Source organism: Natator depressus, chromosome 6, assembly GCF_965152275.1.
Source record: "Natator depressus isolate rNatDep1 chromosome 6, rNatDep2.hap1, whole genome shotgun sequence".
NCBI classification, from domain to species: Eukaryota; Metazoa; Chordata; order Testudines; family Cheloniidae; genus Natator; species Natator depressus.
The window spans coordinates 32,267,343-32,282,392 of NC_134239.1; the positions used below are offsets into that span (position 1 = coordinate 32,267,343).

Here is a 15,050-nt window from a genome sequence, read left to right on the forward strand (position 1 = left end):
TCTTTATGAATTTGCTTGTGAGGATGGGGTTCAGTGCTTGGGGAAGGGTGGGGCTTGATTGCCAGGCACTGCACTTATGAACGGCATGACCACTTATGAAATGGGGGGTAATGGATGATTCACAGTATGGACTCATATAAGGAAGTGACTGAAGTGTGGACTGATGTATCTAACTTTATAGAGGAATACTGTTTGCTTACTAATTCCTAATAGTCCCTGATCATGTGTTTATCTTAATTATTTTAAATACACATTGTATGATGTGATACAGTGATAATAATAAATGTTCTTGACATAAATAGCTTTATTTATAAACATGTATTATAAAAGTACAAAATTCACCCATTACCAGGCAGGCCAGTTGCCATTACCACACCAAAACACCAGTAACAACAGAACCTTTTAAAAAATGTGCAAGAACAAGTGCAAACAGTAAAACCATGAGCAAGACGTAAATCCCCTACCATCGCATGTCCCCAGCCCTCTACTCTCCTTTCTCTTCTTATCCCATTTACTCTGTGCTTGGTGCCAGGAGAAGGGGCTGCAGGCATCCAAAGGGGAGAGGGTTAACTCAGAGGACTGCATGGGGCAAAGTTGCCCTGCCCAGCAACTCATGGGGCCCAATTGCACGGGCCACTGGCCACGGAGTTTTACAGATTGTTTCTGGACTGCATCCCAAGGTACCGTGCAGGGATGCAGGCCACGGTGTGGATGATGCGACTCAGGCCACAGTGTAGATGATGCAGCAGGAGCCAATATTCTTGCAGCCATTCTTGATATCAGCTGCTCAAAGAGTTTTCTCTGCTGAACTCTCCGTCCTTCTCCCTTAGCCTGCTCCAATGCTGAAACCCTATCCTCAAGGTGTGCAGCCAGCTTCAGCCTTTCCTTTTGCCTCTCAGAATGCCTTTTCTCTAGCTGTAAGTCTCTCTCTTTTTGGTACTGGACCTGCTTGTTGGCCCTGTCCAGAAGTTCAATCATAAGTTCACCACAGAAACTCTTCCTCTTGGAACAGTCTGTGAAGGTATATTGGGCCAGGCTTGTACTACACTGTGGGTAAGCTGTGCAGGTACTGCAGCTAATAGAGGTTGAGGGGCCTGGAACAGGACAAGACACAGAGGAATATTGTTTCAAATAGCTCAGTGCAGGAGCACAGAAAAAAATCTTTGTGGAATTTCAAGGACATAAATGTTACTTTTCCAAACTAAACTTCAATATATCGTGAGAGGAATGTTTCTGTCCACAGAAGCTCCCTGGACAAAGCCTGGATAATCACAGTGAAAAGTTAAAAATTCAAAGCTTTTTTTGTTTGTTTGTTTTTAAATTGCAGAACTACTTGGGCTAGGGGAGGGAGGGCTGTCCATGGCCTTGTGACAAAAGCTTTTTCTGTCATTTCAGGCCTTCCACGTTTTGGAGGATGTACAGTTCTTGTGGTGGCTGACTGGCGAAGGGAGATGTTATTCTGACCTGCTGGTGGGAAAACGTCAGGGTTTTCCTCCGAAGTATTCAAGCATATAGTGACTGACCAGCACATCTATGAGTGGACTGGCCTGATCAGCTACCAAGGTGGCGCTGGTAAATACACCCTTTCCTGAAATGTCACTATCTATCTGGAGTTCGTGCTTCAGGAAAAGTTTGCATCCACCCACACCTGGGATTGGGTTGGAATTTTTGAGGGATTCAACAGAATGCTGCATTAGCTTCCACATGGCTTAGCTGATTATGACTACATACAAAAACATTTAATTCCATGGCCACCCCCATTTAAACCCTCTCCCCCAAGCAAATTTCTGGATGCACTTTCAAACCCCAGGCAAATTTGGGACAAATGCTTTTGCACCTACAAGCTCTACATGGTGGGGGGGGGGGGTAGGGAGAGTCACGCCACGGGGATACATTCTGCCATTAGGGGGTAAATGCTGCTAGCTGGGGCTTCTAATAAATTGTGCATTGGTTCATAGAATGGAAATCTCTCCCATTCCCATATTAATAAACATTATAATGGACCCACAAACTTACCAGGCTCCAGTGAGGTTTCTGTCCCATCTGTGTCTCTTGCAGGCTCTGCAGTGGCCTGTTTTTTAGGAGGGCATCAAACAGCTCCTCTGAGTACAACTCCAGGATGTGCTGCAGAGACTCCTGTGGGACTGGTTTCAGTAAGAGTCACTTCATTAGCATCGCTGCTGGCTCCCATCACTCCCCATGCTGTATTCTGGGGCCAGTGGGATGCCATCCTGGGTGACCAGGTCATCTTGCATCACTGATGGCTCTGTGCTTGGCACCCTGTTAAACTCCTCACAAAATGGATACTATGTCGGTGAGTTGCCTGAGGTGAAGCTCTGGTCCCTGGTTTTCCTGCACTCACTCTTGAGATGCTTCATCTGCTTCCTACACTTGTCACCAGTCCAGTATATTTGCAGTGCTGTCAGTTTCTTCACTATTTGCTGGTATGCACGATCATTCCTGAAATTCTTACTAAAATCCATTGTTTTGCTTGCCTGGCACCAGAGATTTACCAAAATCTGGATGTGCTCCCATGACAATGAAGCAGTGCACTTTGCAGAAAGCTTATTCTATTCAGTCTCTATTGCAAACACTGAAGGTTCTCTGATGGTGTTTGCAGCTCAGTGGTCAGAAGGCAATGCAAGGGTTAATGCTGACTCACTGAGCTGCTGCATTACAGCAGTGGGGATTGCTTCTGCTTTCACTGGAGTCAACTGGAGATTCTTGGGACAAAGAGAACAAAGGAAGTTGGCCCATTGGATTGTTGGATACTTTTTGGTAGACCCTCAGAATATGTGTCGGTGTGGAGGGCTGTCTCTACATTGCAAAGTAATAGGGCTCAAACTCTGGGTCCCAGCTTGACTCAGGCTCAGACCCTCCATACCTGCAGAGTCCTAGGACCCTAGGTCTGAGCCCAAGTCTGAGAGATTTGTGTGTAGATGGAATGGGGGATTTGGATTCAAGCCCAAGTCTGAGCCCAGGCATACACTGCAGTGTAGACATACCTTAAGTGCCTAAGTCAGTTTGCAAAATGGGACTTAGGACCCTAAGTAACTTAAGCTCTCTTGAAATTTTTACCTCCCGTCTAGTTTCATAATGTTGGCAATGAGGCTTCTACCATTTCCCTTAGGAGACTACTGATCAGCCTACAGACCTCATTTTCATTAAGCTTTCCAAATATTCCATCTACATTTTCCTTTCCTTAGTTTTACCCCATTAAACCTAACCGAACAGAGAGGGAGGGTTCACATTAAATTCTTCTCCCGCCTTGATGTGTTAATACCATTAAAATATTTGTAGACCAGTGACATCTTGGAATGAGCAGAGAAACAGTTGCTAACTGCACCTTGCTGGCTAAAATCACATCCTCAATATATGCAACAGCAACCTAAACAGCATACTGTGCTGAAAGAATAGTAAATCCAGGAAAAGCAATGGGAACTGCTAAACTTGGATGTCTTGTATCTTCACCTGCAAAAAAAGATAATGTCCTATACATGTTCCAGTTTGAAAAAGAAACTGTATTATTTATTTGCATTATAGCAAATAATGTAATGGCAGGTGCTCCCTTGTGCTAGGCATTGTACAAGCAAATAAAAAAAGTCAGTCTCTGCCCCAGAGAGCTTATTACTAGCTTTGTTTTTTGAAAATACAATACACACAGAGTACAAAAGTAAACTGCATTTCTTTCATAGTGATCATGATTTGGAGTATTGCACATTTTACTATGCTACCAGGCAGTAATTCAACATAATTCTATCTAGAATTGATAGTTGCTTCAACACGATGAGAACATGAACCTTTGACAGCTAGGAAAATGAAAGGTGTCCCTGTTGTACTATACAAGTAAATGTGGGATTTTGCAAAATACCTACTGTGACAGGGTCGGGCCAGATGGCTACAGGAGAGTGACAGAAGGCAGATATATTAGCCCCAGGTTAAGTAGGTCCCTTTTCCCTGGGTAAGGTAACACGGAAGTTTCCAGAACAATCAGGAACCTTCTGGAGACAATTAAGGCAGACAGGCTCATTAGAACACCTGCAGCCAATCAAGAAGCTGCTAGAATCAATTAAGGCAGGCTAATCAGGGCACCTGGGTTTAAAAAGGACCTCACTTCAGTTTGTGGCGTGCGTGTGAGGAGCTGGGAGCAAGAGGCACTAGGAGCTGAGAGTGAGAAGGCTGGAGAACTGAGGAGTACAAGCATTATCAGACACCAGGAGGAAGGCCCTATGGTGAGGATAAAGAAGGTGTTGGGAGGAGGCCATGGGGAAGTAGCCCAGGGAATTGTAGCTGTAGTACAGCTTTTCCAGGAGGCACTCTATACAGCTGCATTCCACACGGCCCTGGGCTGGAACCCGGAGTAGAGGGCGGGCCCGGGTTCCCCCCAAACCTTCCAACTCCTGGTCAGACACAGGAGGAGTTGACCTGGACTGTGGGTTCAGAAAAACGGCCAAGCTGAGGGCTGCCATGAAGCTCCAAGGCGAGCAAATCTGCCAATAAGCGCAAGACCCACCAAGGTAGAGGAGGAACTTTGTCACACTACAAAAAACACAAAGGCTAAGGTTTTTAAAAAATAGGAACCTAAAGTTAGTCTCCTATCTCCATATTTAGACACCTGTCTGAGTTTCGAAGTGCTAAGCATGCAACTCCTTCCACTGAGCTCAGCTGTAGTTTGTGGCTACTCAGCACTTTTAATAATCAAACAGCTGTCTAAATACAGGTTTAGGAGATTACCTTTAGGCTCTTATCTTTTAAAATCTTGGCCTAAACCCAAGATGGAAGAAGCTACCATCCACACAGAAGTATTCTTTGCAAAAGTATTCTCTTTGATACATTGCTCAAAATGTCAACACACACTTTAATTACAATTATACAATCGTTTGACCTTGTGCAGCTTTCGATCTCCTTTTTCAGCTGTGTCCTCCATTTCAGGGCATGGGTAAAAGCCAGGAAATGGTGTGAACGGGTTAGCCTTTGGCCTGCATGAGCCAGAGAAAGCACCCATCAAACTATTAATGCTTCGAAGGGAAGAAATCACATGTGGGGGAAGGGATGGATCGATCAAGAGGTCTGATACCACGTTGCGAGCCTCATTTAGTACTGAAAGATCAACTCCACTTCCACTGCCAGCATTCTAAAATAGAGAGAAATATTGTAAATCACTAATTTAATTATACACTTGGTATATAAAATATTAACAAAATAGCTATATCTTTCATAATTCACATTAAAACAGGAGGGAATCAATTGTATGAACATTTCTCTTTAATGTATAAAAAAAGCACCCATACAACATCATAGCTTTCATAACAGTATATTTTCAGAGAAACAAGTTAACTGTGAATCAGTCAAAATCAGGCCCATATAAATATTGCATAGTGTTCTCAAAACTTACGTGAGTCAATACAAACAACTCTTCCAGGAACTAATTATATCAACATATTCTTATGTGAAAAATCTCTTTAAATCATTACAAAGCAATTTAGATTTCAGGTTTGTAAACATTTAGTCGTTCCTTGGTCAAGGAAAGATGAAGGGGGGCTACCTCACCAACTACAGCCATACCATCAGGGTGTATTTTGGAACTGAGCAAGAGCTGTCAGTTTTGCTTTCATTCTCTTTTTAACATTAAAGATCAGGCATCATTTCTTCCCTTAAATAAGCATGTACATAATGACCAATATTGTTTTACATAAGAACTGAAGGGAGACTATATCCTAAGAATTTTCAATCAGACTTTTCATTTTTTTTTCAGTTGGCATAATTTAATTTTTATAGCAGTGCATTTACCAGTGAATAGCAAGCTGCCAAAAAGAAGGTTAAGATCATATGATATTTTTACAGTTGTAAGTTCATTTCATTAATAAAGTTGATAAAGTTAATAAAAATCAATTAATTTTTGTGTAATGGGCAAAAATGGAGACCCTAGCAAGACCACGATAAAATGAAATTATATTCCACCTTTAATTCAGGTTTTGGGCCTATAGATGGTGTGACAGGGTCGAGCCAGATGGCTACAGGAGAGTGATAGAAGGCAGATATATTAGCCCCAGGTTAAGTAGGTCCCTTTTCCCTGGGTAAGGTAACACGGAAGGTTCCAGAACAATCAGGAACCTTCTGGAGACAATTAAGGCAGACAGGCTCATTAGAACACCTGCAGCAAATCAAGAAGCTGCTAGAATCAATTAAGGCAGGCTAATCAGGGCACCTGGGTTTAAAAAGGATCTCACTTCAGTTTGTGGTATGCGTGCGAGGAGCTGGGAGCAAGAGGCACTAGGAGCTGAGAGTGAAAAGGCTGGACAACTGAGGAGTACAAGCATTATCAAACACCAGGAGGAAGGTCCTATGGTGAGGATAAAGAAGCTGTTGGGAGGAGGCCATGGGGAAGTAGCCCAGGGAATTGTAGCTGTCGCACAGCTGTTCCAGGAGGCACTCTATACAGCTGCATTCCACAGGGCCCTGGGCTGGAACTCTGAGTAGAGGGCGGGCCCAGTTTCCCCCCAAACCTCACAACCCCTGATCAGACACAGGAGGAGTTGACCTGGACTGGGGGTTCACAAAAACGGCCAAACTGAGCGCTGCCGTGAATCTCTGAGGGGAGCAAATCCACCAATAAGCGCAAGACCCACCAAGGCAGAGGAGGAACTTTGTCGCAGTGGGTAATGTATAAATTTCCTTAATTTTTCAAAAAGAAAAGGAGTACCTGTGGCACCTTAGAGACTAACCAATTTATTTGAGCATGAGCTTTCGTGAGCTACAGCTCACTTCATCGGATGCATACTGTGGAAACTGCAGAAGACATTATATACACAGACACCATGAAACAATACCTCCTCCCACCCCACTCTCCTGCTGGTAATAGCTTATCTAAAGTGATCATCAAGTTGGGCCATTTCCAGCACAAATCCAGGTTTTCTCACCCTCCACCCCCCCCCCACACACACACACAAACTCACTCTCCTGCTGGTAATAGCCCATCCAAAGTGACCACTCTCTTCACAATGTGTATGATAATCAAGGTGGGCCATTTCCTGTTATTCTGAAACCTTAATTTTTCAGTACTTTTATTTGATTGCTAGTCTGCCCAATCTCTCAAAATTGTATTTCAGTTTCATTTCAAGGCATAAAACAAAGAAGTATTTGATGCTGCATCTTATCTACAAACATTATAAACATTCACTGTAATATTTATACATGATATTTAACTTATTTGACTCCCATAAATGATGCTAAAAAGTAGACTTTTTTTATTATGTGCACTGTAGTATTGTCTAAAGGCCTCAACTAGGTCAAGGCCAGATCATGGTAGACACAGTGGAAACATGCAGGTAGATGAAAGTCTGTGCCCCAAAGAGGTATGTTTCTGCATTTAAGGTTCACAAGTCCAAAAATGATTCGTGCTTCTCAAATTAATTCTGAAGCAGCAATAACTAATAGCAGTGTATACTTTTGGTGTCTTCTACCTCCTCTATTATCGCTTTTCAAAGTTTACACCAGAGATGTACAAACAGTATGAACTATCATACATAGCATCACAAGCAAATTTTATTTTAAAAAGAAGTCAGCTGGGATGTTCTCAACTGGTGGACCTTAATCACAAAACTTATCACTCTCCAGTAAGTTCTACTTTCTGCACACTTAGCCTCTATCAACCTAGGACATAAGATAATTACTATTTATTACTATTTGTATTTCAGAAGCACTCAACATCCACAATGAGACCCTTTGAGTGTGCAGACTCAGAGATGAAGAATCAGCAAAGTAAGGCAATTTATAAAAAGGTCTATGTAGAACTAAGAAGTGAGTGAACAGTGGCTAATGTCTTAAAATATGAAGTAATTCATATGTTTAGAACAAACAAAAGTGAATACATAGACTTAATCTGTGACATTATTAAAAGATACTGTTCATCTACTATTTAAAAAAAAATATTCAAAGCATAAAAAAGACAGGCAGGGCTACAAGATTTATTTCCAGCACTGGCAGATTGTCCTGTTAGGAAACCAATAAGGAATTGAATTTGTTTACTCTGGAAATAATGTACTTGAAAGGTGACTCAAATTTCATATGAAGGCCACAAAATGCTTTCATAATTAATTTGGTTTTATTACAGGATAATAGTAATTAGTAAATGGATGGACATGAACTAACATTCAGAAAGGAGAAGATTTAACTTCATATTAGAATGGTTTCTCTTTTTAAAAAAATTTAGGGTACGGAATCAGAAGTCAAAGAAAGCAAATGAGGCTACAAGCAACAAGAAATTTAGAACTGGAATTGATGATTCATTGAAATACCTGAACTGAGTAACAGAACAGAAGAACAAAGAAAAGAAAAACAAGTAGTGAGAAAGTATTTGCAAAAATTCAAAGGACAAGGAATTCTGAGGTGACATTTAATATCTTTTCTTATTTTTCCTCTTTCAAAAAAGAATACTCTTTCCCATCCCCACTGCTTAAAAAATCAAAATCAAATAAAAAAAGTTGTCATAATTATCACTGTAAATATTTGTGTGGTTTCTGACTGTGGCCTTGTGATGGAAAGTTAGTATGCCCTGGTATTTAGCTAAGGTGAGGTTTTCTAAAAAATATAGTTTAAGCATAAATCACTTTGCGCACTTTTGTATAGTAGTATAGCTTATTCAGTAAAACCTATACAATAACTAATACTTCAGAACAAAAATTAGCACTCCACTTAGTGAGTGGCACACTAGCAGGCGGGATAAATTTATGCCCCAGCTTGCAGCAAACTAAGTGTTCCTATAGACAAGCCCTAAGAAGTTGTATTGGTATGTTCCTAGTACCAGCCACTTCTGAGGTGAAAGCATGGTGGTTTTAAAATAAGGCCTTCAAAGCAGAAGAATTAAGCAGAAGACAACGGATAACCATGTGGCGGAAAAACTTTGCATAGCAACATATGGACTTGGAATAAGAGGAAGTTCCTAAATATAGTCCAGTGAATTGGATATACTGCGCCAAAAAGGATACACTTACCTGTAATTCTGTTTCCTATGACATATTTGACAGGATTACCACTCTTGGGTTTCATCTTGCTAGCATAAAACAGAGCAGATCTCCTTGGTCCTAAATGAAGTAGTGGAGAGCCTATATCTACTAGGTGCTTTTCTCTTGAGGGAAAGTGATCAGGGACAGAATTTAAAGCGCTGTCGCTTGAGAAATTTCCCTAATCCTCAGAGCTGTTGCCAACAAATCAGCCAGTTTTATGGGCCCTCTCTCTAGAAGGGCTTTGATAATACTCTGGCAGAAACACAGGTGTTGCAGAAAGAGGAGGAGGAATAAATTGAGACTGAGGAGAAAGGAATGGAGTATTGCAGTCCTTGGGGCTAGTACATTGCCAATGGCTCTAATCTATAGAGAGGAACCTTTTAGATAGGACAGCAGCGATGGTGCTTGAATGAATACTGGTAGGAGCTAAAGTAGCTGAATGTGAATGTGTTCCACAAGAAATGAACATGAGGAAGTTAGAAATTATCAAAACAAAGCCTAAAGAGCGACACAAACCAGACTTGAGTAAAATATGTTGGCAATGTGGACCTGTGTGACTGTACAGCATATGGAAAGTCTTATCAAATGAACAGTAGTTAAAAACCATTTGGCTAAACTATAAAAGTGGAGACACCAATTAACTAGTAAAAAGGGAAAAGAAAATTGCCTGTACATGATTAGGATATGATCAGTTTATTCCTAGAAATGGTGATCTAGGCCTGATCAAGCAGAACAAAATCCCAGGATAATGTCTGGTCCCTAAAGAGGTGGATTGGGATAGGAATTTCTTGGAATTGCATAGAGTGACCTCTCTGAATTATTTCCAGTATATATTGGTCTGTAGTATTATTCCTCCATCCCTCCTGGAATGGTCCCAAAAAGGGGTAGGGAAAGTGAAAAGATCTTCCAGGATTGGTTGGCAGCACTCGATATACATGTCAAAATGATTGCACTTGGAGCCATACAACACCTTAGCATTCATCTTAGTAAATGTAGACAAAGGTCTCCTCTTACAGAATCACCATTTGTTATTAGAAAAATCTGATGTTCTCTGATAATGGAGTAGTGGCAGACTGCTATGCAGTGGTGCAAGTAGAATTCATTTCTTACCGGTACGCTGCACTCATGGGAGGGAGAGTATGGCCATTCTTATATTCTTATGTTCCTTCAAAAGGAAGGTCTTCTAGTGTAGTTTGAACCTTCTTTAGCAATCCAAATGACTAGAGCCATGACATGCTGCATGACGATCGCTATCAATTGCAAAGCCATATCTGAAGAATCAGTTGAAGCCTGTAGGGAGGCCTTCAGTATTAATGGACCCTCCAAGATTTAAATTTTTCCCTGGAGTCAGAAGAAAGTTTTTTGAGAAACTAAGCAACCTTGCTCAGCACATGGAAATCAATGTGAAAGAAGGGTCTGATAATTCACTGTGCAAAATTGAAGGCTAGCTGACGAATAACTCTTTTTCCTCAGAAGGTCCAATATTTTTGACTCCTTTTCCTTTGGAGTAGTTCTAAAATATTGATATTTTGACTTCTCTTGTGCCATGGTCACAACTAAAGACCACAGAGAAGGATGAATGAAGAAAATACTCAAAGCCCACTAAAGGAACCTAATAGTTTTTTTCAAATTTTGTAGAGGTTGGTGGTACAGAGGCTGGAGTCTGACATAACTAAGTCTTCATTTATATTGCACAAGCCCCTCTGTAGTGGATGTATGTAATAAGTTCAACAATTTACACCCTTTCTCTTGGACAGGCTGAACTGCATTTCCACAACTTCTGCCACTCTGCAAGTCAGGGGTCTCAAAGTCCTGGCCCGTGGGCCATCTGCAGCCCGAGAACCTCCCCACTGCGGCCCGCAGAGGAGAGACGCATGCAGATATGCTGCCCAATGTCTGCTGCAGGTGCCGCCCTCGCAGCTCCCATTGGCTGGGGGAGAGGGACAGAGATACCATCACTAGTCACCAGGCAGAGTCAGCCATGGAGGCAGTGTCACTTTTTTCCACAATGAATATAAACAAGTCAAAATACCGAACACAACTATCTGATGCACACCTTGATGCAATCCTGAAGGTTTCAACTGATCAGTCACTGAGGCCAAACATCAACAAACTGACAGAACTGAAGCGTTGGCTGGTGTCTGGCAAACACTAAAAACTCTCTGCAGGTGAAGAGCTGTATAAAGTTGTATGGCAGTTTTATTATTTCTAAGAAATTCAGAATAAAAAATATAAACGTTTTCTTTTCTGAACACCATCTTCAGTGACATTACTGGCCCGCTGGGAGGATTTGAGGACTTTCACTGGCCCTAAGGTAAATTGAGTTTGAGACCCCTGCTGTAAGTCATTCCATAATCATCTGACAAAGACATCTGGGTCTCATCTGGTGACTGTGTCCTGGGACAGCTTCAGGAACTTGTTGAGGTATATATTCACAGAATCTGATGTGGAGAAGATTTCAGTCAGCAAGATGAGTACTTTTCTGTTATAGCTGCTGTTGCTTTAGAGGTGGGCCTAGGGAGAAGGAGATCTAGCTCTGGAACCAGAAGCTGAAGAATGCTTCAATGTAGGATATGGGCCCCATGGGCGCCACTCAGGCCAAGCAGTTTGTCCATATGGGTATGCCAGGGTGGGCATACCCATTGGGGACTTTTGAACATGCCTATATTTACCCGTATGCCTGACCTGACTCTCAAATAAATAAATAAGTCAGTCATGAGAGGTATCCCAAAGGCTAAGAGGGTGAAACACTCCACTAATAGAAGATGAAGAGAAACATCCATCTTCTTCTTCCAAGAGACCTGCTTGCAAGGCAGTGTGAGAACTGCCCCCTGAAAGGGGCTTACCACCATAACTCCCATGTGACTTAAAAAGCATCTCCTGAATGACAGAAACCTCTAATAAGGGGGAGTTAGGCTGCATGGAAATAGTCAAATCATTGTGTGCCGTATGCTTTGGCACCAGGTGGTGCTGCGGCATAGGTTGGCCTGGTAATGACGAAGCCCATGCTGGGGACACTAATACCAGCAGCAGTAGCACTGCTGCCAGAGGAGTCAGAATTGGGATTATTGAAGCAGCAGCAACTGGCTTCAAATGCACAGGGCCTGACAGCTGCTGTGCTGAGCATGTCTGCACTGAACAAATCAACACTGCAGAAGATTATAAGTGTGCCAGCATCTGAGGCACATGATCAGAGCTGGTCTATGTGTTTTACCGCCCCAGACAGAAAATGGTTTTTGTGCACTACCACCACCACCCCCTTCCCGTCCCCCAGCAAAAGGCATAAGCAAACAAACACACACACACCGGCAAAAAAACAGCTCTTTCTTTTGGAGGAAGTCTTGCCAGGAAATCTTCCTCTGCACTCCTGTGGAGTGATACTTGTCACTGCTCACAGCTGCAATGGCAGGAATGACCAGAGTCCCAGAGGTTAAGGCAGTCGTTGGGGCACTTTTCACTGACGATGGTGCTGACTAGTGGGTTCTGTCTCCCATCTAGTTCAGAGACTAGCCTCCTACCTTTCTTTAAAAGGAATAACTTCTTCCTATTACTCCTAGATTTAGCTGCCCTTTCAGTAAGGGCTTTACAATTCTTACATTTCTCTTTTACATGGCCCTTCCCTAAAAGGTCAAGACAGTATAAATGCATGCTACTAATGGTCATAACTACCCAACAAGACTCATGAAATTTAAAGCCCAGGGGTCTTAGTCCCAACATAATGTCAGACGCCCCTGTACACGGCAGAAAATAAACTAAATAAAGCTAAAACTCTCTAAATTATTACACCAATTAACCAATAAACTATTTATTAAAAAAAACTATCAAATATGTGACGGGGGGGGAGTGGTCAGTACAGCTGGGTATCTGTCACAGCAAAAAGCAGTGGAAAGAAACCGAGGGTTGGCTTGTCATTCTGCCCCCTTTATACCTTTGAAGGAAGAGAGGGACTCAAGGTCATCAAGGGAGCAGGTGCAACCAATGGACACTGCTGGCTAAAGCATTCTGATATCTAGTGCATGGTGTGCAAGTAACCATAAGTGGAACACACAGACAAACGCTTGAAAAAAACCTCAGATTTCACCAATCCTGATAAGAGGCAGAGCAGCTGTGAGGTATGGAATCTAACCTGCTCAATTGACATTCTAGCAATAACCGACCTTTATCACCAAGGAAAGCCTGATTGCCAGATACAAAGATGTATTGCGTACCTTGGGGAGCTTGAGTAACAGCATCATAAACATACAGCTTACTTGTTGTCTGCAGATGTTGGAAGATATCCTTAAGCCTATCTAGCACAATGAAAGGCACTCTGCACAAAATTTAGAAAATAGGATTTGTAAGCAGAGTTCAAGGACTCGTGAACTGGTTTAACAGCCTTGTGATTATACAGAAGAATGGCACACTGGGTATGTCTGGACTCATAGGCCTGAAAGTCAGTACACAGACAACAGCACATCATACTCATCACACAGTACTTTGAGCTCTGTGTCAGGAAAGACAATAGTCTCCACCTGATACTATTCTTGATTAACAGGATGGAAGTTGGCAGATAAGGTTGGATAAGTTACCCTTGTGTATCTGCACACTCAACAACCCTATGGGGAACATACCATTTATGCCACCTGCCATGTGGAATCAAGTCTGCAACCAGGTATTCCAGCAGAAACATCAGGAGATCTTTGGCCATATTCAAGGAATTATTATGGCAATTATATTATCATTATGGCAGAAACAACAGAGCTGCATGACCAAATCTTGCACCCAGCTGATAGGAATGGCATATACCAAAAAATGTCAAGTTCAATAAAGAAATGATTCAGTTCTAAACTATTTTTATAAAAAGTTTGAGACAGACAGTGATAGTGCAAGGAGTTAGATCAGGGGTCGGCAACCTTTCAAAAATGGTGTGCCGAGTCTTCATTTATTCACTCTAGTTTAAGGTTTCGCGTGTCAGTAATACATTTTAATGTTTTTAGAAGGTATCTTTCTATAAATCTATAATATATAACGAAACTGTTGTTGTATGTAAAGTAAATAAGGTTTTTAAAATGTTTAAGAAGCTTCATTTAAAATTACATTAAAATGCAGATCTTATCAGTTTAGTGTGATCCTTGCCCTTGCTTTTCCTTGCTGAGTTTTCCAATGTCTGGCACGTATTTGGATACTTTAAGCTGCACACAGGCTTCTGAGTGATCAGTTGTTAACCGGCTCCGAGAGGGACAGAGGACAGATGATTTTGTGTGTGAAAATACCTGTTCACACAGATATGTGGATCCAAATGCTGAAAGCATTGCAAACGCAATTTTCTTCAAACAGATAAATTTCACTGGCAGGGATGTCCAGCAGGTTAGAACAGAGTTTCAAGTGCACTCCGCAGATCTCCAAACTTTGATGCCCACAATTCTGAGCTTTTTAACTGAATGAGCTGCATTTCGAAATCTTCAACACCCATCCTTTGAAATACAGACAAATCCAAGTCGCTTTCGTTGAACTTTTCAGGTTTAATTAGAAAAGAAAGCATTGGGCCAAATAGCTGGAAATCTTGAAATCTGTCAGAAAATTCTGATTCCAGTTCTTGCACATACATTCTAATCTCATCGTCAAACGCAGTGTGCTGTTCCACGTGGCACGATAGTGATGTAAGCAGCAAATCAGGACTTAAAAATATCCCAGTACAGTGGCGCTGGAACAATTTTTAAGGTGGGGGTGCTGAGCTGTGCCCCCTCTTGCCCCTGTCTGCACCCCTCACTGCCCCAGGCTGGGGCCAGTGGGCCAGCTGGAGGCGGCTGCAGAGCCCCGGGCCAGTGGCCAGGACCACAGACTGGCAGCAGGCTGAGTGGGGCCAGAACCCCGGCTGGCAGGGGGCCGGCGGCCGGTAAACCAGGCCAGCAGTGGAGCTCCCGGGACTGATGGCCGGGACCCGGGGCTGGCAGACAGAACCCCAGCTGGCAGGGGGCCAGCGGCCAGTAGCCCAGGCGAGCAGCGGAGCCCCCGGGACCGGTGGCCAGGACCCAGGCCACTGAAAATCAGTTCGCATGCCATAGG

At 42.5% G+C, this 15,050-nt stretch overlaps 1 protein-coding gene across 1 annotated transcript in view; it reads right to left on the minus strand.

Moving 5' to 3' along the window:
* Positions 1–15,050, minus strand: part of PDE3B (phosphodiesterase 3B) — a 243,110-nt gene that overhangs the window by 85,335 nt on the left and 142,725 nt on the right. Inside the window, exon 3 of the mRNA XM_074954954.1 lies at positions 4,886–5,134. Within this exon, the coding sequence (XP_074811055.1) occupies positions 4,886–5,134 (249 nt within the window). The remainder of the gene's footprint in view (positions 1–4,885; positions 5,135–15,050) is intronic.